Genomic DNA, 26,878 nt, shown 5'->3' on the forward strand with positions numbered 1-26,878 from the left:
TCTTCCTCTCACCGTCGCCGCCGCGGAGCGGAGCCGTGCAGATCAGATCGAGGAGCGCGGTTACCGGGAGGGCTGGGTCTATGGTCGCTCCGCGGGCCGCTCCGCCGGCTGGTGCTTTTTTATCAGGGCAAGCTGTGTTCCATGGCAGGGAACTTTTGGCAGAGCTCCCACTAGTAAGTGATCTTCCGTCTTCTTGTCCGGGGCTGGCTCTTGGGGGTGCTGTGTGGACGGGGCCTGCGACTCCCCTTGGCCTGGATCCCGGCCCATGTCCCGAGCGCCGCGGAGTCTCCCGGGAAGCGGCGGCGGCCGGAAGCGGGATGAGCTTTTCTCGGACGAATCCCCTCACCCCGCCCCCTGGCCGGGTTTCGTTGGGGGGAAAATGTGTTGCGGGGAGGGAAGGGGGTTCAGTCTCCGGAGAAGGAAGGCTCGGGAGTTGAACTTCTGATTGTTGGTTTAGCTAGGCCGGGGGGTCGGGGGAGGAGGAGGAGCGGAGCCGGTGAGGGTTGGGATGGGATGGGCACAGGTATGGGAAATGTGACACAGTACGGAACTGTGAGGCTGGCTCTTCAGGACAGTTGTGGTTCGCTTTTGCCTGGTATTTCTAAAGTTGGTCGGCATCGTAATCTTTTGTCATTCATCTTCTGTCTTGTGCGGATTTAATATTACTCCGAGGAGAGAAGGGAGTCAGGCTTGTTTCTGCTCATGAACCGCTTTCTGCCACTACCTTAAACCTAGATGGAGTTTTATGTTTGTAAGGTATAGGACAAGTGCTCTCAACATTTGTCCATTTCGTTAGTCTGTGTCTCATATTTTGTTTTAAAAGTGTATTTTCCAGGGACTTTGCCAATATCTTCAGCGTTTTTTCATGAATTTTTGTTTCTGTCAGTACCATGGAAGAGCTAGAGTAATATTGAAAACATTTCTCCCTAAATACATCTGTTTAAGCAGGTAGGAAGGTGGGTGATGGGACTAGTTGAACTTTGGGTAGGCTGTACACTGTATACTTGAAAGACGAACAGAACCTGATAAAGATGCTATCTTAGTGTAAATAATTTTTAATGCTAAGAGAGCATTAGTAACTAAATTTTGAGTGTGAAGAAGATGGATTCCTATAGTGTTCATTCGGTTTTTTAGCCTTTTGCACTAGAAAAAAGAAACAATGGGCTTTGAAACCTGTTTTCAGAAAAGCAGGTTTTCTTCTTGCTATAAATGATTCTGTGGAGATGTGGTGCTATAGAAGCTTCACTTCTGATCATATTTTCATTTTGCACTGTGTTCACTCACTGAAATATTTGCTTGGGCAAAATTAAAATATGGAAAATTTCGGTAGTGAAAAAGAAGTATTCTGGTAAACTTTAAAAGAAGCTGAGAGAATTGACAGGTAGCCAGCTGTTGATTATCAGAAGTTACAGCCCTTTTTCAACTTAAAAAAAGATCCTGCCCCCTTTTGATAAGCATTCTCATTATGCTTTCATTTACTGTCAGCTTATCAAAAGGGGGCCAGGATCTATTTTATAAAACCAATTGTTTTTTCCCTTGTCAAATATAAAATACTATAATATTAAATGTGCTTTTTTTGAAAACTGTCCTTGCCTCCCAATTCAAATAGCCCTGGAGGAAGGAGCCACTTTGTCTTGCTCAGATCCCTTGAGAATCACGGAGTCCCTCATCTGCAAAAGGTGACAAATATGAAAGATAAGACAATCAAATATGAAAGACAAGACAAAACAAAAAGATTATGAAAGCCATTGTTTTAGGTGGTGATTTTGGTGAAAGAGGAAAATTGACATGAAATATGCTGTTTTCATGGCTTTAAATTGCCCATTTTAACATTTCTGCTATCAGCATGGCAATTTTTTTCTTAGTAACATATGAAATAATGGTGAGTCTTACAATCAGTGTAATCTTTTTTTTAAAATAAATTTATTTCACTTATTTATTTTTGGCTGCATTGGGTCTTCGTTGCTGCGCGAGGGCTTTCTCTAGTTGCGGCAAGCGGGGGGCTACTCTTCATTGCAGCCCGCGGGCTTCTCATTGCGGTGGCTTCTCTTGTTGCGGACGACGGGCTCTAGGCGCGCGGGCGGGCTTCAGTAGTTGTGGCTCTGGGGCTCTAGAGCGCACGGACTTAGCTGCTCCATGGCAAGTGGGATCTTCCCAGACCAGGGCTTGAACCCGTGTCCCCTGCATTGGCAGGCGGATTCTTAACCACTGTGCCACCAGGGAAACCCAATCAGTGTAATCTTAAATTTGATGATATATGGTGTTAATTGGTTTATCTTCCATACTGCGTGCTGTGAGGAAAAACTTTAAAATATTTGTGAAATTTATCTTTTTAAAAACATAAAATGACTGTGGAGAAGAAATTGATGATAATTCTGGAACAGAGAGAATCCTAGTATTTTCCAGAAAGTTAAAGTAGAACACCACACATTCTTTGATCGTGATGCAGTAAAGCTAGAAGGACACTAAACATTTGCTGGTCGACTGAAGTAATGAACAGGTAACAAAAGTAAAACTACAAAAGCAACTCTGTGTAGTTTATTGTATCAAAGAGGAAATTGAAAACAGTTACATATTATCTAGGAAATAACATAATGAAATCAATGTATATTTATGTCTATGGGAGGTGGCCAAAGCCAAATTTATAAGGAAACATCTTGAATAACTGAAAAAGAATAAAAATTAAATATTTTACTTAAGAGTATTAAAAGGAAACTGAAATAAACCTATGGAAAACAGACTTAATAAAGTTAACACTGATATTAATATATTGAAAGGGAAAAAATAGTCAGAAATTATAAGAGCTGGTTCTTTGGAAGGGAAAACCAAAACGGTAGACTAAACTATGCTAGCTGAATAAAGGAAAAAAGGGATGATACAGAAATACAAAATTAGGAATAAGAAAAGTAAATAATCGCAGATATACCTTTGGGTTATCTCCATTTTCAAAATAAATTTGAAAGCCAAAACAAAGTTACCAGAGAGCTACTTCTTTAAAAATTGCTCCAGGCCCACATTATTTCATGGGTAAGTTTTTTCCCACTTTCAAGAGAATCTGCTATTAAAGTTGTTCTAGTTCACACACAAAGTTTTCCAGTTCCTTATGAAGTCACGATAACACTGATAAAATCTAGCAAAGATAGCACTAAAAACAGTCACTTTTGAATATTGATGTAAATATAAATTACTATCAAACGGAGTCCCAGATTACGTTAAAAGTATAAAAAATGACATTGATTTTGTAGAAATGTAGCCAATATTGGGAAATCTGTTAGTAAACGGTAAAGGAATTAAGAGGACACCTAATAAAATTCGACATCCATTCTTGACTAAAGCTCTTACTAAAACAGTAATAGGATGATTACTTAACATCATAAAAACATATCAGAGCACTAACAAGAGATATTTAATGGTGAAACATTAGGAAAATTAGGATGCTTCTTTAACATTGTTCTGAATATGCTACTCTCAATGTAATTGATAGGTTAATGAGATATAAAAATGACAAAATTATCAATATATGGAGATAAAATTAACTAGAAAATTCAGTTAATTGAAAAATTATTAGAAATAGTAAAGGTTTGATAAGATGACCAGTTGCAAAATGTAAAAATAGGAAACTTTCTTTTACTGTTGATGGAAAAAAATAATTTACAATAGCAATGGAAAATATGAAATACTCAAGAATAAACTTAAGAAATGTGCAGGACCTGTAGGAAGAAAATTTTTATATTCTGTGGAGAACATAAAGATCTTAATAAATGGAGTTTGAATTCCAGCATTGTAAAGATACCATTTCTCCCTAATTGATCTTTAAATATAATGCAATCCCAAAGAAAATTTTGGATGAATTTCCTTTTTGGGGACTTGATATAATGATTCTAAAGTTCAGGTCTTAGAATAATAATTATAATAGAATTGCCAGAAATCTTCTGAAGAATAGTAGCAAGGGGGTTTTTCCATACCAGTTTTTAATTACTCAATTTTATATGTTTTAAAATAGCATCGCAGCGACTTCCCTCATGGTCCAGTGGTTAAGACTCCACGCTCCCAATGGAGGGGGCCTGGGTTCGATCCCTGGTCAGGGAACTAGATCCTACATGCCACGACTAAAAAGATCCCGCATGCTGCAACGAAGATCTTGCATGCGGCAACAAAGATCTCGTGTGTGGCAGCTGAGACCCGGTGCAGCCAAATAAAAATTAAAAAAAAAAAAAAAAAAAGGATGGCATAGGAACAAGAAAAACAAATTAAAAATAGGAAATTATAAAGAAGATCCAAATATAATGATAGAATTATACTTCTTGAAATTCTTTGGTGACATTTGGATAACCATTTAACAAAACATTTAGCTGGATCCCTACTCTACCCTGTATCAAATTCCAGATTGATCACAAATTGAAAGAAAAAAGCCTTAAGGGTATTAGAAAATATGAGGGAATTTTTTTTTTTTTAAATCATTTTGTGTCAGGGAAGGCCTTCCCATGTGTGATAAACACAAAATCAAAGTAAAATATAGATTTGAATAAATACGTGATTCAGATTTCTGCATTGCAAATCATTAAATATTGAGAGATCATGCTAAACTTGGAGAATGTCTAGAGCATATTTGACAAAGAAATGATTTTTTTATCCATAATACACAAATTTTAGATCATAAGATTATCTTAATCATAAAAAAGATGACCATCCCATTAGAAAAATGGTCATATTATAGTTACGATGTACCAAAGAACTATATTTGACCAATAAAGGCGTGGAGAAATGTTTAACCTTAGAAGTAAATTTAAAAAAAGAACAGTGAGATACTAATTTGCCTTTAAGTTGTAAAGTATTTAAAAGATTGGCAGTGACCTGTAAGGTTAAGTATTTTAAGACACCCTCATGTGTCACTCCTGTGAATGGAAATTGGTTTGCAAGGCAAGCTGACAATGCATATCGAAATTACCAGCAAAACTGACCCATTAGTTCTAGGAAATGATTCCAAATATTAATCAAATATACAAGGGTGAATTACAAAGATGTTCATTAAAGCATTACTTGTAATAGTGAAAAAGATGATAACTTACATGCCTATCACCAGGGATTAACTAAATAAATAATGATCCATCCATAATGCTGTGCAGCAATTTAAAAGGATGCTGAATAACAAATTCATTGATGTAAAACTTCCAATACATACTGAGTGACAAAAGCATGATGCAGAATATTTTTGGGGATCACGTCAATTACGTGTCTGTTTAAAAATAGACTAGGCAGGAGGAGGAGGCTATTGGTAAAATAAATTCTGAAGCAGCTTTTAACATGATTGGAGTTTGTGAAGTAGGAATATTACTCTAGTTACTCATGAACATCTGAGAGAAGATATACTTCAAATCTAAGGCATCGTCAGTCAGTGTCAATTTCACCATTATTTATCACTAAGAACGTGTAAACATTACTGCCCATTAAAATGCTAGGCATCACTGAAGATGCATCTTGATTTCAGTCTTAAAATCAATGAAATACACTATGATAGTGACAGAGGTGGGGGTGGGGAGAGATAGACTGAGAAGGAAGAGAGAAAAGATTAGAGCAGATTTTTTTCAGGGCATATTTACATTTATTAGTGAGGTAATTCTCAGTGTCAAAGTTTCAAGAAATGTGAAAAATATTGTCTTTCAAGGTTACTTGTATTTTGTACTTCTCAGAATATTAACAACCTCTTCAATCTTAGAATGTTTCCTGTAACTTTGTTAGTTGATTTTCTGTAGGATGTCTGAATCTTTGCTTTTTTTAGTTTGCAGTGGATTTTGGATAAACAAGATCTGTTGAAGGAACGCCAGAAGGACTTAAAGTTTCTCTCAGAAGAAGAGTATTGGAAATTACAGATATTTTTTACAAATGGTAAAGTTTTTTTTTTAATTGGTTGAATTGGTACAGTTGGTTACCTCTGAATTAAAATGCTTTTCTGTAGTAATTTGTGATGAACTGTTTTATTCCCTACTTTACATTTTTATTTACATGTGTATTCTTTTTACAACTTATATATATATTTTTAAAGTGATTTAAAGTCTTTTGTGAATCTTACATGTCAGAGACACTCAAGACGGTTTAAAAGTATTAATCTCCCTAAGCTTTGTAGTGCATCATTAAACCCAATTTAAGATTGGCTAAAGCAAAGTACTTTGAGGATAAATGATTTTTTGGATTGACATCCTGTATTGGTCACTTCTAACAAGTTTGCTTTGGACGGAAGAGTTTTAGAGTTAAAAGATCCTTGCTCTGCCACGTGGTAACTTTGTCACAGGATCTTTCTCACCCTCAGTTCACTTTTATGCAAACCTACCTCTCTGTTGTTTTGAGGATTCATTTTGGATTTTTTATAAACTTTATTAAGCAGTAGTTATAACGCTGATAGGGGTCTAATAATAGTAATAATATGAAGAGCATTGAAAATACTTAGAAGATAGAGGGGAAATACCTATCATTCAACCTCCTTGATTCAAGAATAGATTTTACTATGAGGCAGTTTCTGTTTTTTTGTTATTGTTTATGCGTACCTATATATATATATATATTTTTTTTTTTTTTAAAGATTTTTTTTTTGATGTGGACCATTTTTAAATTAATTAATTAATTAATTTATGGCTGTGTTGGGTCTTCGTTTCTGTGCGAGGGCTTTCTCCAGTTGTGGCAGGCGGGGGCCACTCCTCATCGCGGTGCGCGGGCCTCCCACTAGCGTGGCCTCTCTTGTTGCGGAGCACAGGCTCCAGACGCGCAGGCTCAGTAGTTGTGGCTCACGGGCCCAGTTGCTCCGCAGCATGTGGGATCCTCCCAGACCAGGGCTCGAACCCGTGTCCCCTGCATTGGCAGGCAGACTCTCAACCACTGCACCACCAGGGAAGCCCCCTATATATTTTTTAACAAATTTGCAATCCTAGTACTAGACCACTGTGATCCAAGTAGAGCTTTATAGCATGTGTAGGTTTTTCTCTTTGTTAAAAATGAATCTAGTCATGATTTAACTGCATGGAAGTTATTGTTAAATGTTAATATAATGATATCAGAAATACATTTAACTTTATTATTTTTCTTTTAGTTATCCAAGCATTAGGTGAACATCTTAAATTAAGACAACAAGTTATTGCCACTGCTACGGTCTATTTCAAGAGATTCTATGCCAGGTAGGGCTGTGTTATTTTGGGAATATGTTAATGCTTATTTGAAACTCTTATCTAATGTTGATGAACCTTATATAAGTGAATCGTGTGTTTGCCATAGAGTTGTCCTGATTTTTTTCCATATAAATGTTTTCTATATGAATTCTATTTTCATATATGTTTTTCTATATGAATGACATTTAACTTTGTTTAATCATATTTTAGGTATTCTCTGAAGAGTATAGATCCTGTATTAATGGCTCCTACATGTGTGTTTTTGGCATCCAAAGTAGAGGTATGAAATAATTTTCTGGTTTTTTTTAAAAAATTAATTAATTAATTTATATTTGGCTCTGTTGGGTCTTCGTTGCTGCGCGCGGGCTTTCTCTAGATGCGGCGAGCAGGGGCTACTCTTCGTTGTGGTGCGTGGGCTTCTCACTGCGGTGGCTTCTCTTGTTGTGGAGCATGGGCTCTAGGCGCGCGGGCTTCAGTAGTTGTGGTGGTGCGTGGGCTCCAGAATGCAGGCTCACTCATTGTGGCGCATGGGCTTAGTTGCTCCACAGCATATGGGATCTTCCTGGATCAGGGCTCGAACCCATGTCCCCAGCATTTGCAGGCTGATTCTTAACCACTGCGCCACCAGGGAAGTCCTAGTTTTCTGTTCTTTATCAAAGTATAGTCAACGTGTATTGGTTAATCTGCCCCAGTTTTCACATTAACTGTGTAAAAATAGTAACAGATGGTGATTTATATAAAATATTGAAATTTATACAAAATCAAAGAAATATATACATATCTCTATATATTCAATTAACAAAAACTTATGTAGCACTTTACTATGTACCATGTGCTATTCTGACTCCTCTTACAAATTATGACTTAATCCTTATAACAAACTATGGGCTACATAGTTGTAATCTCATTTTATAAGTGACGAAACTTAGACACAAAGAAATTAAGTTCATATAGCTGATAAGTGACAGCCAGTATTTTAACCCTGGGAGTCTAGTTCCTAATCCCATGCTCTTAACTGCTTTGCTCTTCTGCCTCTGAGGCATTTACTGTTTGGCACTAAGGAGTATTCCATGAATGCCACAGCTTGTCTACTATAACCTGAGAATGTTCTTCCTTCTCCTCCTTATGCTTCCTGTGTTCTGCTGTCTTCCCTTCCTGCCTCCTGATGATTGGCTGCCTAGCAGGCCGTAGGGAAAGCAAGAGGGAAAGCAAGGATTGAGGTGGCTATAGCAATATATGTTCTAACGAGGAATGGTTTGGGTAGTGAGGGTTGAGAAATTAGGTGAGGGAGAGAGAAGAGAGATGGGAACTTGCAGCTGAGACCAAATCTCTGCCCACCTTATTTACCTTTTCAGTATTTTTGAGAGAGCTCAGCTAAATCCAGATAATAATAGCAGATATTATTAACTGGTCTTCATAATAATCCATGTAATCTTCAGTAATATGAATCCTTTGTATTATGTTTCTATTTTTAGATGATGTCTTTAGATTAGTAATTGTATTCCTGAATATTAAATGTAATTTAACTGTAAGTGGTAATTTAAGGAGGCAGAACCAGCTCTGTTGTTTTTAAGTTCTTTAATGGAAAAGAAGGTGTTTATAAAAGGCCCGTATTATGGGGTGGCTTTTCCAAATATTACCATGTAATTTTATGTATCTGAAGGACAACCAGTATGAGAAACCAAGACAAAATCTTTATAAACTTCTCGTGCAGATTAACTTGGAGTTTTAATTTGTCTTGTGTGTTAAATATCTTTTCTTACATGATTTACTGAATAGAAACCTATTTTATGATTTATTAGGTGAAAGTTTTTCCTTTAAGAATTTGGGGTAAAGAATTATTCCTGGAAAAAGGTGTATCCTTTCATATTTGGTTATAGCATTTTTAAAACTCTTTAGCTATGACCAAATCTTTCTGTGTTTTGTCCAGTTGTGTGAGAATTGTATTGAAATGGCATTTAAGAAGATGTCTCAGGCATTTAATTTTCAGTATCAGTTATTATGGTGCGAGGTTTAAATGTAAATATAAATACATACACAGGCATACATATCCCACCCCCACCCCCAAACACACACAGTTAGATAAGGATGTAGGTTGAAGGTTTTTGAACAGACTGTATTCAGTTTAGTTTCTTCTGTTGGCTAAGGAACCAATTCTTGATTTTTCAGCTTTAAAAATGAAGGCTTTGGGGAAATCCCTAGTGGTTCAGGGGTTGGGACTCCACACTCTCACTGCCAAGGACCTGGGTTCGATCCCTGGTCAGGGAACTAAGATCCTACAGGCCACACCACACCGCAAGGCCAAAAAAAAAAAAGCCTTTAATAACTTTATAAGGTTAATCAAATTAAACGAGACTATATGTAAGGTGGATCACCTCATAAATTTTTGTTATTTTTACAGTGGCAGTATATTAAGTTCAAAGAGGAAATGGGAACTGACATCTGAAGTCTTATGCTAATCATTCTTGTCTTCCTGTTCCGAAAAGAAAAATAATTGTTAGTACAGTCTTTTGAGTTCTTTTGGTGATATTAAAGTTTATTTTCTTCAGAGAGTCAACTGTTTTATTACTAAATTCCCTGAAGTACCTGTTTGTTAGTCCAGGTTCAACTGAAAGGAAGCATACTTAATACTTATTCTGGCAATTAAGTGTAGAATCTAAAAACTCTTGGAAACTAACTTGAGTGCAAAAAACTGGCACTGTCACTTTAGGGTCTGGTTTCTAATTTGGTACCTTCCAATAATATTAAATTATAAAATTATTTAAGCATTTGTGTTAAAGTGTAGTAATTTTAAGGAAAGGTCATAAATTTAGAGATTTAAGTACATCATTCCTCAAGTAGGTAGATAAACAGACTGCAAACATCGGAGGAACATAGGAAATGCTCTGTTTTGAATAGACCTCAGATATACTTAGGTTCATTGGGTTACTATGTACCTAATCTCTTTTACTTTTCTTTTTCTAGGAATTTGGAGTAGTCTCAAATACAAGATTGATTTCTGCTGCTACTTCTGTATGTAAGTGCAAAAAATATATCCTGCTTTAAGATTGTAATTCTAAAGAAAGCTCCATAGGACATAGATGTTTTTCAGTTTATGAGACCTGTGAGAGATTAGTTGGGTCTATTAAATCTCCTGAGATGAGATCACCTTTATGCCTAATGTATTCGGCTAAAAATTTTAAAATACAAAAAATTTGAAAACCACTTAAAGTATTATCTCTAAGACATTACTTTTAATGCTAAAAATGGGTAGTAACTATTGAGCCAAAAACATCAACTCTGTGGCTCTTAATTTTATAATAAGGTTAAGAAAGAATTTTTATTTTTCTATTTTATTATACTTTATTGCTTCATAACTATCTATTGTGTCATTCTTGTGGGTGAAATAAACTCTTTCTTTAACAATTGTAATTATGTCTTTGATGGGGATTGTGTTTTTTCCCTCTTTATGGAAAAATATGGCACAGAAAAATATGCTGACTCTTTAGTCTGTAGAGCTGATTCTAAGCACCAGTTCTGTCTCTAAGCAGCAGCTGTATAACCTTGAACAAGTTGCTTTACCTTTTGGCCTTAGTTCTTTACCTAAAAACATGGGGTTTACGTGCCTGTGAATCATGGCATTAAAGGAAATAACATTGTAAAGTAGCAATCGTAAAGTATTGTACACAAGGTAATAATATTATGCTGTGTTCCATCTTCATAGGTTAAGCAAAAAGATATCACCTAACAAAAGATAATTAAAATTATTTTTTTTTACTTCTGTGATCTTACACAGAAGAGGCAGAGGCATTTTGTATTGTTTCTGAGCCAGAATTTCATATTTTTGGGGTCATTTCCCTTTCTGAAAGGAGTGTAATAATCTAATTCAATCTTTTTCATGTCATATCTTATTTTGAGGATAGAAGCGTAATAATCAGTTTTGCCATAGAATTTAATATGTCAAATATATCCCATTGGTGAAGTATTGAATTGCCCTCTGGAAAATCAAAATTATTAAAAAAATTGAAAAATGACTTCAAGGAAATCTACCAGAATGTTAGCAGTGCTCATTTCTGAGTAGATTATAGGTGCCTTATTTTCTTCTTACTTCAGTCTCTGTTTTCCAGATTTTTTAGAAGGTGTATATTTTTGAAAATGTAAAATACCTATTACCAAGGTTTGTTTTTTATTTCTCATGCAAAGGCTAAAAGGCACACTCATATTCATTTTACCAATGAATAGGGAACTTTATAGTAGACTGTTTTACTTATTTCATAAATTTTATGGTGTATTATATGGCCCAGACAGCTTATGTTTCAAATTTCAGCCCCAGTGCTTTCAACATGACAAATTAAGCAAAATATAATCTCTCTGTTATATGAGGATATTAATAACATCTATGTCATACGGTTGTTGTGAGAATCAAATAAGTTAATATCAATAAAGCTCTTAGAACCGTGCTTTGCTCAGTGTGTTAGTTTGCTAGGGCAGCCATAACAAAATGCCAGAGCCTGCATGGTTTAAACAACAACAATTTATTTTCTCATGGTTTTGGAAGCTGGAAGTCCAAGATCAGGGCGTCAACAAGTTAAGTTTCTCCTGAGGCCTCTCTCCATGGCTTGCAGATGGCTGCCTTACTGCTGTGTCCTCTTATGGCCCTTTCTCTGTGTGTGTGCATCCCTAGTGTTTCTTCCCTTCGTAAGGATACCAGTTCTGTAGAATTAAGGCCCCATGCTTATGACCTCATTTAACCTTAATTGCCTCTTTAAAGGCCCTGTCTCAAAATACAGCCATATTGGGGGTTAGGGCTTCAACATGTAAATTTGGGGGGGGGCATAATTCAATTCATAATACTCAGTAAACTGTAGTGGTTACTATCATTGTCATCAACAACAGCATCATTATCACTGGAAAACACCATACTGGATGCAGTGGTGGATATAAAAATAAATACAAAGAATTTAAGGACAAGAAAATAAGACATCAATATACAAATATTAATACAGAAGAAAATAAGTGGCGTAAGAGAGTAACAGAGAATGTAATGAATGTTTTGAGTGGGAAAAGTTGATTTGTTAGATGAATCCAAAAAGGCTTAAATGGAATTTGGTGAAGGAAGAATTTGAACCTGGGGAAATGCAGGGGAAAGATAGTCTAGGAGCATTGAACAGTTTGATCAATATAAGGAAAAGCTACTGAGTTACATTCAGTGAATGGTGAGTAAGGAAATAGTGGGAAATAGCCCCCCTACCTGGCTAAGGCCAGATAATAGATGGCCTTCCGTGAGGAATCTGCAGCTTGTTCTGTTGTCAGTGGCGGTACCTATGAAAGCTTTATTTTTCAACATGAGGGTGATGCCAGAGTTGTGTATTAGGAAGATGATTCTGGCAGAATTATGTAAGATGAATTGGAGGAGAGTGTGAGTCGAAGTAGACAGACAAAGTTTGAAGTTTTTCATGTGATACAGCATGGATGAACCTTGAGGATATTATGATAAGTGAAATAAGCCAGTCACAAAAAGGTAAATACTGTGTGATTCTACTTATATGAGGTACTTAGAGTAATCAAATTACTAGGCATAGAAAGTAGAATGGTGGCTGTCAGGGGCTGGAGGGAGGGGGAAATGGGGAGTTGTTGCCTAATGAATATAGGGTTTCAGTTTTGCAAGAGGAAAAGAGTTCTGGAGATGGACGGTGGTGATAGTTACATAACAGTGTGAATGTAATTAATACTACTGAACTGTATACTTAAAAACGGTTAACGGCAGAAACTAACATGCCATTGTAAAGCAATTACTCCAATAAAGATGTTAAAAGAAAAAAATAACGGTTAAAGATGGTAAATTATATGTAATGTATATTTTACCACAATTTAAAAACCACCGGGAGTTCCCTGGTGGTCCAGTGGTTAGGACTTGGTGCTTTCATTGCCGTGGCGCTGGGTTCAACCCCTGGTCGGGGAACTAAGATCCCGCAAGCCACGTGGCATGGCCAAAGAACCCCCCAAAAAACAAACAAAAAAACTCACCGAAAAAAACCCTTTCTGAAATAGTTTTATATATACAGCAAACTGTAGTGAGTACTGTCACCACTGGGTGCTGTAAGAAGTAAAGCTAACAATTTTAAGGTAGGAAAAAACTTTTAAGTTATTGAAATAATGAGGTAAACACTAATGAAGCCTTAAAATAATGTTTTGGTAGCCAGCAAGGAGAACAAGCAAGCTAGGTTTGAATGATAGAGTCAGCAGGACTTTTGAAAAGAAAAGATTTAAGAAGAGTCAAAAATGATTTTTGAGGTTTCATGCCTGGGCATTGGGAGGTGAAGGTGGTACTGGAAGAGGAGAATGAGTGGGTTCTGAAAAGAATTAGATTTACTCTTCAACATTCTGAGTGTAAATGTATCAGTAGAACATCCTCTTAGAAATGTGAAGCCAGTGATAGAAATTTGAGACTTGATACCTTTTAAGAAAGAGAGCTGCATAGTGTCTTTCGCTGCAAAGAAGATGTATACCAAATAAAAAAACCAGACCTTTGGGTTTGTGATCAGGCAGGAAATATACAAGGTGGACCCAGAGCATCTTATAGTGCCAATAAGTAAGTAAGTACTCAAAAAAAAAAAACAAAACCCAAAACCAAACCCCTCATTAATGGCGGTATGTCGAAGACATATAGGAGCCAACTAAAAGAGCTTTCAATGGCCAAAGCTGGAAGAATTTGAGCAACAAAATAAAAAAGATTAATACTGCTTTATAACCCAAAGTATAACCCAAGTATAAAATAAATATTCATGTGTCCATACTGATATAAATAAATGATAGCATAAATAAATAAATGGGGGGGGAGACAAATCTCCCATATAGAAGAATTTCAAATAATTTATATAGCTAACTCCCCCCTCAAGTAGAGGAAGCATAAATTCCTACTCCTTAGGTGTTGGCTATGCATAGTGACTTTTCTTCTAATGTGTACATTATGAAAGAAGGTGGGAGTATAATTTTACAGTGGAGAAACCTGACAAACACTGTCTCAGCCAGGTGATCGAAGTCAGTATCAACAATGATAAACGACATTAATAGTATGTACTTTTGCTGTAATATAATGAAATGGCACTTCACCTCTGTGGTCTTCCTTCTGAAAACCCCAAACCCTGGTCTAATCATTAAACATCAAATTCCAATAGGGAATCAACCTACGGAATACTTGACTGGTTCTCCTAAAAACTGTCAAAGTCATCAAAAATAAGTTATGTCTGGAAAACTGTCACAGCATACAGAATCTAAGGAGACGTGACAAGTAAATGTAATGTGGCGTCCTGGAAGAGAGCCTAAAACAGAAAAAGGACATTAGGTTAAAAACTAAGGAGATCGGAATAAACTATGAATTTTAGTTAGTAATAATGTATCTATCTTAGTTCATTAATTATAATAAATGTACCATACTAATGTAACATGTTAATAACAGAGGATTCTGGGTGAGGGGGCGTCTTGGTCTGCTTCAGCTGCTATAGCAAAACACTAAAGTCTGGGTGGCTTAAACAAGACATTTATTTCTCACAGTTCTGGAGGCTGGGAAGTCCAAGATCAAAGTGCCTGCCTTGATCAGTTCCTTGGTTGGCCATGATTAGCTTCCTGGCCTCCAGACAGCCTCCTTCTCAGTGAGTTCTTACATGGCAGCCTACTCAAGAGTCTACTTTTAAAAAGTAGAGGAATATAATTTGGTAGAGGTTTCATTTGTTTTGCTTTAAAGGGAAATTTGAGCATATTAGTAAGTGATAGGACAGATTTATTGGAGGAGGAATAGTTAAAGGTACAAAGGAAAAAAGGTGACTGTCAGTTGAGTAGATGAAAGCAAATGCACAAGTGGTAGGGGTAGCAATAGAGAGGAGAGATGCATTTTCCTCCAGGTCAGAAGAAAAGAATTAGGAAGTAGAAAATCAAAACGCAGAGCAATTTTATCATGGAATAGGAGAGAAGTTGACAGCATCAGGTAAAATCTAATTCAGTAAGTTAGGTGTCAAGGTCCAGGGGTTAGGGATGTAGATTTGCTTTATATACAGAGATAATTTTACCTTGTTGATTGGTTAACATTATGTAAGTACCTGTTTTGCTTGTACACTTCATATCTTGCTTACATTAAATGGATTTGTGGGGACTTCCCTGGTGGTCCAGTGGTTAAGACTCCGCGCTTCCACTGCAGGGGTGCAGGTTCGATCCCTGGTTGGGGAACTAAGATCCTGATGCCCCCGCGGCATGGCCAAAAAATAAAAAAATTATAAAAAGGGGGGGATTTGTAAAACTCAGTAACCTTGATGGATACATTTTTAAATTAACTAAAAAGAGAGGAAAGGAAAGGTTAAGTAGACATTTCCTAATGTCAAGTTTAAATGGCTTAGGTTTCGAATCTTGGCAAATGTTACCTATCTAAATTAGCTGTTAGAATAGTCAATTCCTACCATTTTTGAGGAGATAGAGGATTAGCAGTTTTTTCGTTTGTACTTTCTTAGTGACTAAGAGTGTGTGTGTATATATTTGTGTGTGGTATGAAGAAAGTCCTAGAGACCTTTGCACATATATTCATGATTTTATTAAAATATGTCTTTTGATAAAGAAATACCTATTATAAAAAGTTTAGAAAGTTCAGATTAGTAAAAATCCTTAAATCTCAGAGATAACTACTGTTAACATTTTTTGGTTGTATTATCCTTCCAATATTTATATATATAGTTGACCCTTGAACAACACAGGGGTTCGAGGTGCTGACCCTCTGACCCTCTGCAAAGTTGGAAAATCTACATATACAACCTTGGTTCATGTAGTACCTATTTATTGGAAAAATTGTGTATGCGTGGACATGCACAGTTCAAACCTGTGTTGTTCAAGGGTCAACTGTATATATTTACAAATATAAACATATATATATATACTTGTGAACACATATATAACCCATGTTCCTTTTAAGCTAAATTACTAAATAGAGCAACACCATTCTAGAGCTGGAAAGATTTTAGAAATGATAAAAGCCAGTGATTTTTTTTTTCCATTTCCTTTAGTTTTTAAGCAGCAGAACTCTTTCTTAATATATTAAATATATCATTGAAACTCTTTAATTGTAATATAGATGGGGGCCTAGGGCTTTCTGCTACTTAGTCTTTCCCCTTGCCTGAAAACAAAAAAATCTGCGTCCCTAAGCATATTCAAGAGCTCCTACTAAAAATTAAAAATGATTTAGCTCTACCTCTAATATTTTACATTGTATTAAAGAAGTTTTGTGTTCATTCACTCCCCATTTTCTCAGTTTAAGTTTTTTTTGTTTGTTTGTTTTCTGCAGTGAAAACTAGATTTTCATATGCCTTTCCAAAGGAATTTCCTTATAGGATGAACCATGTAAGTATATTGTAAAAAATAAAACTACTTGTTAAAGCTGTATGTAAACTAGCTACATTTTATATTAAAATAAACGGAATAGTCTCCTAGAAATGGCAGTTTCAGATTCTACGAGAATATGGATTTTATTTCTAAATTAAAGCTAAAGTGCTTCTACCATTTAAAAAAATACTTTGTAGCAGTGGTTATCAACCCTGGGTGCCCATTAAATCACGTTGGGAGCTTTTTTAATAACATTGATGTCAGGGCCTCTCTGGATCAACTAAATCAGAATTTTCAGGCTTGAAACCTGGACACTGGTATTTTCTAAAGCTCCCAGGTGGCTACTAATGTGCAGCTGGGGTTGAGAATTACTATAATGGAACAGAATGAAAACCATACTTGAAATTTTACATTATTTTAGAAGATGCATTTCTATTGCCATTTTAATAGGCATGTTTTTCTTTTTCCACCTTGCAAGGGATTTTTTCATTCTATTTAAATTGTATTTTTGTTTCATTTTCAGTATTCTATTATTAATTTGTAATAGAACAAGAATAACAGTTAAGTGGAGATAATTACATTTTTGCATTTGTTGAGTGGGAAGTATATTGGAAAATCTGAAGTTTATACAGGATTATTTTAAATAAAAAAAAGTAATAAGAATACTTATATGAGGCTGGCTTTTCCTTACAAGGATTAAAATGTTTCATAATCCCAGTTGCATGCATTGTATAACAAGTAATTGTTTATAGCATATGTTCATTCTGATATAAGCTATTGTGTTTTCTTGATTTAAAAAAATTTTAGTAAAAATTTTTGATAAATGTCTAATTACATTCTTAGGTTAGACTAAGTAGACTCATCTAATTTGGTTTCATGTTGACATTTACAATCTTTTTTTTTTAACAGATATTAGAATGTGAATTCTATCTTTTAGAATTAATGGTAAGTATATTTCTTCCTTGTGAGTAATAGAGTAAAACTTACTTTCAAATTTAGTGAAGTCATAAATTTAAAGAAATAATTGTAGGGAGGTGCATTTTAAAACCATCCAAGTGATATGTGATGGTAAATCATAGTACCTAGTGGCATCATCACCTATATGCTCTTGGAAGCCTGTAAAATAGTTTGTAAATACTACTTAGGATGGGAAATTTTTTCTGTTCTATAGTAACTATAATAAGAGGATTACAAGCAAACCAGTCAGGACATTAAACCACTGTAAATTATTTGCACAATTTGTGTATGTGTGTGGTGTTATTTAAAGATAGATTATGTCTTTGGCAGAATTCTGCTCCTCCAGTTGGGAATTACGGATTTATAGGCTAATAAGAGGTTTCAGTGTGTTGCAGATGTGACACTTTGAGTCTCTAAGGGAATGGATGCTGACTGACTGCCAACCGATTTACCAAGGTATATTTCAGAGAGAGCACTGCCTTCACTATTACAGTAGAGTTTAGGGCTGCCATACTGCTTGCTTAAGAGAATAAGAGGGAAGCAAGCATGAGTTAGAAAAATACATTTTGAAATACACAATTAAAAATCAGTTGGGTAATGGTAAGGTTTTTGTGTTATAATAAATCTGTTTTTATACATACACATTTTTTAAACTGTTTCTAGGATTGTTGCTTGATAGTGTATCATCCTTATAGACCTTTGCTCCAGTATGTGCAGGACATGGGCCAAGAAGACATGTTGCTTCCCCTTGCATGGTAATTAGAACAGAAGTTATTCATAGTGTAACATGTTATTAGCTAGGAAGGTTGACAATTAAATATGAAGTTTAGTCTTTTTAAAGTAATTAAACTAGTGCCCCAAGATATTTTATGTTGAGTGAAATATCTGCTTGTTGAATTCTAATAACTATACTGGTATAAATGCTAAAATGATAGATCTTTAAATTATCTATTTGATGAATATTTCCAATAAAATTTGATTCTTATGAAAAACAGACTGTTTACATGAAAATTAAGATTGTTATCTTTAAATTATGATGGAAAAGAATATGAAAATGTAATATATGTATAACTGAATCACTGTGCTGTACAGCAGAAATTAACACAACATTGATTTCAACTATATTTCCGTAAAATAAATTAAATGTTATCTTTAAAATAATCAGAATATTTTTGGTGGTATTCAACATATATATTAATTCATTGTATAATTTATGGTTTCCTATCTGATTTTCTAATTTTTGGAAAATTAGAAAAATGTTTATCTTATATTAAAATTTATTGTGAGGTTTTAAAATTTTAAATATATTTAGCTGTAATTTTATTCATTAAAATATGCTTATTCATTGTCACATTCATGTATCCATCTTTTTCCTTTGATGTTCACCTTTATATCTGTGTTACGGTAATATAAAAGAGATATAAATATATACAGATATGGGAAATCGGGCCCTCTCTGGAGGGTAATGTACAATCATATGAGGTAGTTCTGCTTTCAGTAATAATATGATTTACATTTCTATAGGAGGATAGTGAATGATACCTACAGAACGGATCTTTGCCTACTGTATCCTCCTTTCATGATAGCTTTAGGTATGTAAATGTGGTGTACCTTTAGTAGCTAAATTGTTGTATACCTATTTAGGTCATCCTAAAAGAAATTTCACCCTGTTGTACTTTATGTTTTTATGTTCCTTGAAGTAATAGACTATTCCTTGCATGTGAACTTTCAATAATATGAACTGCAAGTATCACAAATCAGGATTATTGTCCCCCCACCCCCCTTTTTTGGTAAGTTTTTTTTTGAAATCGTTTAAAATAATTTTAACCAGTGTCTGAATAGAACATTTTTGTTTGTTTAGCGGGAGAAGTTTGGAATTAAGCCTTCTAATACTGGTTGTAACTTATATAAAATAACTAGGTCTTCTTTTATTTCCTGAGCCCAATTAGGTCCTCAGCAGTCAAGTAAAGGAGCCTTTTGTGGTCCTTAATGCCTTGCTAGAGGGAAAGTTAGCCACCATTTTATTATCTGTGGAAGGCAGTACTGTCATGAGTTAGAACAGATGGTCCTAGGTTTAAACTTTTCTTCCTTTACAATTGTGGGAAAATTATCTAACCTTTCTGATTTTGTTTCCTTAATTGTAAAATTGGGGGAGGGTACTAAAAACTCAGTATAGAGTTGTTACAAGAATTAAATGAGTTATCTTTCAAATAATGCCTGCCATATGTTAGGCACTTGTTAGTTTCTGTTCCCTTTCTGTCTTGTATTCATTTCTATGACTCTGTCTTCTTGATTTTCCCCCCATTCTTTTACCAGTCCAGACTAATTTTTGTTGGTTTCTCTTTATTCAGTTACCCCTTAAATGTTAATGTTTCTCCGCCTTCTTACATGAGGGGTGGTAAATAGGTTATACTTTTGTAGTACTGGAGGCTCCCTGGAAGGATTCTCAAGTGGCATCTGGGTTCAGTGGGAAGGAATACTGGGATCTGCATGGGTACGAAGGCCATGTGCCACATCTTTGTCATCCCTGCTGTTTTTGTTCTTCCCGGGTAGCCTCACTGAGGCCCATGGCTTCTGCTATCTCTATGTGTTGAAACATTTAAATTTCTTTATTTAACCAAGATCTTGCTCCTGAACTGGTGTTTATATCAATCTCTGCCTTTTGGATAGCTTCCTTTGGCATCTCACTGGCCTTCAGACTCGTGATTAGGACTGAACTCATCAGTTTGCCCCCAAATATACTCTTTTTCATGTCTTTGCTATGTTGGTGAATAGCACTAGTTACCTTAGTTGGAAACCCAGTAGTTAGGCTCTTTCATCTTCCTTGATACCTACATCTAGTTGGTAACCAACACCTGTTGTGCCGCACTCTTTAGTAATCTCATAGCCACCTCATTTTTTTTAAATTAATTAATTAATTTATTTATTTACCTTTGGCTGTGTTGGGTCTTCGTCTCTGTGCGAGGGCTTTCTCCAGTTGCGGCGAGCAGGGGCCACTCTTCATCGCGGTGCGCGGGCCTCTTACTGTCGCGGCCTCTCCTGTTGCAGAGCACAAGCTCCAGACGCGCAGGCTCAGTAGTTGTGGCTCACGGGCTTAGTCGCTCCGTGGCATGTGGGATCTTCCCAGACCAGGGCTCGAACCCGTGTCGCCTGCATTGGCAGGCAGATTCTTAACCACTGCGCCACCAGGGAAGCCCCACCTTCTCATTTTTATCCAGGTTATCACAGCAGTCTCCTTCCTGGCTAGTTGGCCTCCAGCATCCCTGTTCTCAGAGAGCCAGTCTATCCTGCACACTTGAGCAAGGCTAGCAGTTCTCAACCAGGGATAATTTTGTTCCCCACAGGATTTTTGGCAATGTCGGCAGATGGTTTTGGTTGTAACAACTGGGGTGGGATGCTACTGGCATCTAGTGAGTAGAAGCCAGGGATGCTGCTAAGCATCCTGCAGTGCATAGGGCAGTCTCAAAGAATTGTCCAGTTCATAATGTCAGTAGTGCTAAAGTTGAGGAACTCTGAGCTAGAAAGAGCTTTTTAAAATGCAGAATTTGTGCTTCAATTAAAATCTTTCAGTGCTCCTCCCAATTTCTGGATAAAATCCACAGCTTCTTTTTACCATTTATGTATATATCATTCTCTGCTCCCACTCACACCTTTTTTAAAGACTTGGCTCAGATATCATCTCTTTAGTGACACCGTCCCCAACTCCACACTCTCTGCATCACCTCAGTCTGGGTTTAGGATGTCTCTTTCCCTAATTTACTCTGTGTATGCCCTGTCATGGCATTTTCCACTGTATTTTTATTACCTGTTTTTATAATTTGTCCTTTAGCCTCTCAATCCTTCCTGAACCTAAGCCCTACTTTATAAATAGCTTTCTTTAACTTGGGGCAACCAGAATGTCCGTGCACGTTTGAGTTGCTGTTTGCCTAGAATGTCATTCTTAGCAAAGTCATATAGGTAACCAGACCAGGGAATATAACATTTAACAAGCTTGTGTGGGATCAGGGTAGGCAGGCTGCTTGGGAGGAATTATATTAGGCAAAGTTATGATGTAGACTGTTGTCTTTGGGCTCTTCCACTATCTTTGTTAGTTTATATTGTAAGTAATGTATATAATTACATTGTATGCGGTGCATTACGTTTTTTTTTTTCTCAGCTCTGTTTGATTACAACACTGAACTCTGTACTAGGGTGCCCAGTTTTCACCTAACTTGATCATGCGCTAATAACTTTAAAAAGCAGAGGCAACACTGCTTTTAACTGAAATACCAAAACACAGTAGTGTTGAAATTTATCAGTATATTGATTGGCTGGTTTTTTGGTTTGTTTTGTCACTCTGACTTTTGGGTGCATTTTGACCACTACTGTGTACTGCTATGCCGGGATCCTTTCCCTGCTCTGATTTCCTCAGTGGACTTCTTCCTCTCTGATGTGCCCTCTCAAGGCAACTGCATCATGGCTAGCTCACAGTGAGGAGCAGATGTCAAGGACCTTAATATATATATAGCCCAGTAACTTTTCCTCCCTGTAAGATTAAGTTGATGGGATGGTCAGTGATAACTATTATATGAATCTATATAATTTTTTAAAAGAATATAAGAAAATACACATAAAAATTTAAGTGAATATCTTATTCTGAGTCCATACATTCCATGTTTGCAGTTAAACATGGACCTTTGTCTCTCATTTCCTCTCCAGCTTGCCTGCATGTAGCCTGTGTTGTACAACAGAAAGATGCCAGACAGTGGTTTGCTGAGCTTTCTGTGGATATGGAGAAGGTAATCTTTAAAATTCCCTTAACTGAATATAACTTGAACATTTTAAAGTTAATGTCATATTTACTTACCATGAGCCTAAAATTCTTAGCCAGGCTAAGAATATTTTTGGTAAAGAAATGGTAAGAAATGTGTTGGCAAGAAGAACTGATGTTGACCATTTAGGTTATATTTCTCTTCAGTTTAGGATTAAACAGAATGGTAAATTTATGTTTGATTGGTTGCAAAGTAGCCTCTAATTGCCAGGGTTATTTTAAAAGCTACCTAGTGACTACTGTAAACTTCTGTAACACAGACTATCTCCTGACAAAGTGATTTTTGCCCTTCTGCCTTTTCTGCTGAAATGTTCTAGAATCAATCCAAGGTTAGGTCTACTCAGATGAAGAAGAAGGGCTAATTTGGAAACTGGATTTAACAGATTTGTATAGCTGCCGGTTTTTGAGCACCTTAACGCATGTGCAGAGTAGTTAGTAGAGAATCAAAACAGTCTTTTGTGCACTACCTCCCATTGAATTGTTTGAAACAATTGGTGTTAGCGGAGTGTACTCTGTAGTGGCATACTCTTTCATGATTTAGACCTCTATTCCTAGTACCTCACTATTTTGTTTTGGTTTAAGATATCAGTAGGTAGAAGGAAACCAACTGCAGAGATGGATGAGGATAGACTGAGCATACATATGCTTTCACATTTATCAGGATTGTCTAACCTAACCTGAAGGATAGAGACTATCTTTTCACAGTTTTCTAAGGGATGTCTAGGATATGATGTGTGTTCTTTGTATACTAAATGTTGCTTGATAATTGGCCATTGAGAACTTTTCAAATATTTCCTTCTAGATTTTGGAAATAATCAGGGTTATTTTAAAACTGTATGAGCAGTGGAAGAATTTTGATGAGAGAAAAGAGATGGCAACTATTCTTAGTAAGATGCCGAAACCAAAACCTCCTCCAAACAGGTACTTTGTAGACTTTAGTTATTGATTTTGTTTAATTATATATTTCATATGCATTATCGTAATTTTTCATAGATTATGTTGTTTTGTTTTTGTAAAATTTCTTCCAAAACTTCATGACATATTTTTTCTTTTTTCTTAATTTGTGACTTGATAGATTGAGAACGTCTCATTTAAAAAAATACATTAATCTGATCATCTGTTAAGTAACTTTTCCTAATGCAATGGCAGGTCTATTACAGGTATCCCTCAACATATGATTATATACTGTACATAAATTTAAACAGAACAGAGAGAGGCAAGTTCATCTAAAATTCAGGGATAAAGAATTCTGTAGTAGTTCCATGTCAGTTTGACTTTTTCCCCCCACTACTGGCTGTTATCCTATTTATAAATTTCAGTAGCATTTTTCAAAAACGTAGATGATTGATCTGATATTGTAAAGGTAAATAAATAATTTTGGCTTTTGAGTGACTCAAAGATCCATTGCAAACAGTAACATAATTTTGCTAAGTATGAGTCACTTGTCCTAACAAGGTTTTTTTGTTGTGGTGGGTTTTTTTGTGTGTTTTTTGTTTGTTTTGTTTTTTTTAATAGTATCTGTTCATTTAAGTTCAGTGGTTCTCAGCTCTCACTGTACATCAGATCGTTTGGGGTAGGGAAAAAAGGTCAGAAGGGAAACAAAGAAATGCTACCCATCTTAATCATTTATTAAGAAAAATAAATAAGTTATATAACATTAAGATAGATTTGTAGATCTGATATGTTAATGTTACCATTTGGAAAAAATTAATACTTGACTTATACAAGGAGCTGTTTAAGGCAGTCATTCAAACAGCTGCCTTTGGATGCATTTTTTGCAGAAATTCCCTGAGTGATTCTTCACTAGTGGCAGGGCCTGAAGCTGCAAGATGATGATGGACAAGATAAGGCAATAATCCTATTGCCACAGTTACTGGTATTTTCAGTTTTAGTTTTTATTTTAAATATTCAGCGTTTTCCAGGAAATTACCATATTTCTTTCTGACTTTTAATTATAAAGGTTTGCTGTACTTACGTATGGTTTTATTATGCCTTTGGACAATAATTTTTTTTGGAAGAACACTTCTTGATTTTCATAATTAGTAGGAATAAGATTTTCTATGTACAATTTAATTTTATAGGAAATTTGTCTAGAAGAAGCTCTAATCTCTATGTTGAGTGATACCTGTAATGACAACAAAATCCCATACCCTAATTTAAATTTTTGAGTGTAATGGACACTAACTTCCAGAATGCTTGTTATGTGTGAGGGCACTAAGTTACATAAGAATAAAAACATAAAACCAAATGTTAGTCTTCTGGATTTTAATTTTTCCACATCTGTGTCTTATAATTGGGAATGTCTTTGTTTTGTAGAGTTGTAGTGCGGAATAACTTTAAAAATTAGTAGGTTTATCAGGGTGTTGAAAACGAGTCTTTTAATTGGTGTAAAATCTCTTTCTTCCCCACTTGAACAGTGAAGGAGAGCAGGGTCCAAATGGAAGTCAGAACTCTAGCTACAGCCAATCTTAAAACATTCCGAAGAATTCTGTAGTGGACCAGTTGGAAATAAACCATTGGACAGATTTCAATAATGTCTTCAATGGAACACAAATGAAAATGAATAGCTTGTTTCTGTCAAGCATGTTGGGAAGTGATTTTATTTTTGCAAAATAAGTTTTTCCTTACCGAATTTGATTCTAGTACATGATTGATTAAAATCTATTGTTTATGAAAGTTTGGAAAGGTTCTAAGGGGACCTACAGACAGACATACATAGACATTTGAAAGTTAATAGCTTTTGATTAGTATAATTTTTCTTAATTTGGATAATAGAAATTGTTGCTTTTTATTAAGCCAGGAAAGATGAAGCATAATTTGTTTAAAATTCTCTTTGGTCATTGAGCGACCAAAAAAGGAAATAAAAAGTCAAATATATGAGGGTTTTTTTTTCCCTCCTTAAGTTAAACTTTAAAACTGTATTTAAGGAATCAAATCTTACAAAATCCTGGAAGGTTTTGGTAATGATGATGATAATTTCAGGGAAATTAATCAAGTACCTATTGATTTTAAAGCGTATTTTATTCAGTAGTTTTGGTATCTTGCCATGGAGGATACTAGCCCAGCCTAGCAGAAAAGTGCAATATGTATAGCATATTTTGACATTTTAAAAGTTATATTCCATAACCATTTTGAAATGCTGGGCAAACATAAAAAAAAAATCCTATACAAAGTTATTTACATTTAATTCAGTTAATCAGGCATTTTGAAAGCTAATTGGATAAAACACCGTAATATTGAAATTTGGTAACATTTTAATGTTATTTTTACTCTACTGTGAAAAGTTTTTTATATGACATACACACCCTAGTTTATTTTTGTGTCTTAGTGTGGACTTACAAATTTACTACAGGTATCCTGAGCCAGGAACACAATCAGGTTGCAGGCCAGTTTGATACTGGCTATTCTTAATTCTCATATGAGTGTAGGACTTCAGACTAAATGTTATGTCAGTGGGACTGTGCTGTCTGTGGAAGTTAATAAATTACGTGATCATTTTCTTCAGACTTGAAGGAGAGTGATAAATAAGATTTGGAATCATAGGATATTGATGTACAATTTAAGGATTAAAAAATTTTTTATAAATCAATTGTGAACAATGGATTATTAAATGTTGACTTCCTAGTATAAAACTGCAAGAATAAAAGTAAATTCTCCAGCTATATTGACTAATGTCTTGAATTTATCTTTTTGAATCTGCCTTATGTTGTCTTCTGAGTCTTTCTTCCTTTGGATAAGTATTAAAGCCTTCATAGTTTATCAAGTGGGTAATTAATTTCAAATGGTTTCTAACCAGACTTTTAGAGTTCTGCTTCCTTGTGGATAGTATCACACAAGCTGGAAAGAGAGATTATAAAGTCAGTACCAATGACAGAAGTAGGTCTCCTAGGCTTATGAAATAAGAAAAAAAAGCTCTCCTCAGGTCTGAAGGAATTAAGATTGGGCTTGGGTTGGAAGGGCAGAGTGATTATATATTACAATCATTGACTTAACCCTAATTTTTCCTTTAAGCTTACGTATATTTCTAAAAAATTTTTATTTTGAAAATACATATGCCTTGTAGTTTTATTTTCAACCTCTTATTTAAGTAGAAAATTTAACACAACATATACAAGAGTAGATAAAATATTGTAATGAACCTCCATATACCTATCACTCAACTTTAACAATTATTGACACATGGCCAATTTCATCTAAACTCCCACCACTTCCTCCAACATGCATATTATTTTGAAGCAAATACAAGATATCATTTTGTCCATAATTATTTCAGTATGTAATCCTAAGAGATAATGGCTCTTTAAAAAACAAAACAAAACAAAACCCTCAAAAAACCCGATAGAAGTCTTACTGTACCCAAAAAAGTTAGTCAAAATAATTTTGTAATATCAAATATCCAGTGTTTACATTTTCAGTTATCTCATTAATATCATAAATATTATTAAATAATTCTACTTAGGATCTAAATAAAGACCACACATGCAATTCATTGATAAATCCTTTAAATCTTAAAATTCATGGATTTCTCCTTTATTTCATTTAAAAAATTCCCCATTTTGGTTTGCTTGTCCACTAAGAATTTCCCACCATATGTATTTTGCTGAGTGTATCC

General features: G+C 35.3%; 1 protein-coding gene across 2 annotated transcripts; it reads left to right on the top strand.

Annotated features, from left to right (window-relative positions):
- CCNC (cyclin C) lies at positions 1-25,919 on the top strand. 2 transcript variants are annotated; one of them, XM_061207006.1, is made up of 12 exons: positions 1-173; positions 5,780-5,886; positions 7,082-7,166; positions 7,368-7,437; positions 10,122-10,173; positions 16,462-16,517; positions 17,409-17,444; positions 18,120-18,211; positions 18,981-19,048; positions 22,155-22,234; positions 23,069-23,187; positions 24,684-25,919. In XM_061207006.1, exons 1-12 carry the CDS (start codon positions 142-144, stop codon positions 24,736-24,738), a joined length of 852 nt encoding a protein of 283 aa, XP_061062989.1. In that variant the 5' UTR covers positions 1-141; the 3' UTR covers positions 24,739-25,919. The 2 variants fall into 2 exon arrangements, with proteins under 2 accessions (XP_061062989.1, XP_061062990.1); XM_061207007.1 differs by lacking the exon at positions 24,684-25,919 and adding an exon at positions 24,048-24,205.
- The last annotated feature ends 959 nt before the right edge of the window (positions 25,920-26,878 follow it).

The sequence above is a fragment of the Eubalaena glacialis genome, chromosome 12, assembly GCF_028564815.1.
Source record: "Eubalaena glacialis isolate mEubGla1 chromosome 12, mEubGla1.1.hap2.+ XY, whole genome shotgun sequence".
NCBI classification, from domain to species: Eukaryota; Metazoa; Chordata; class Mammalia; order Artiodactyla; family Balaenidae; genus Eubalaena; species Eubalaena glacialis.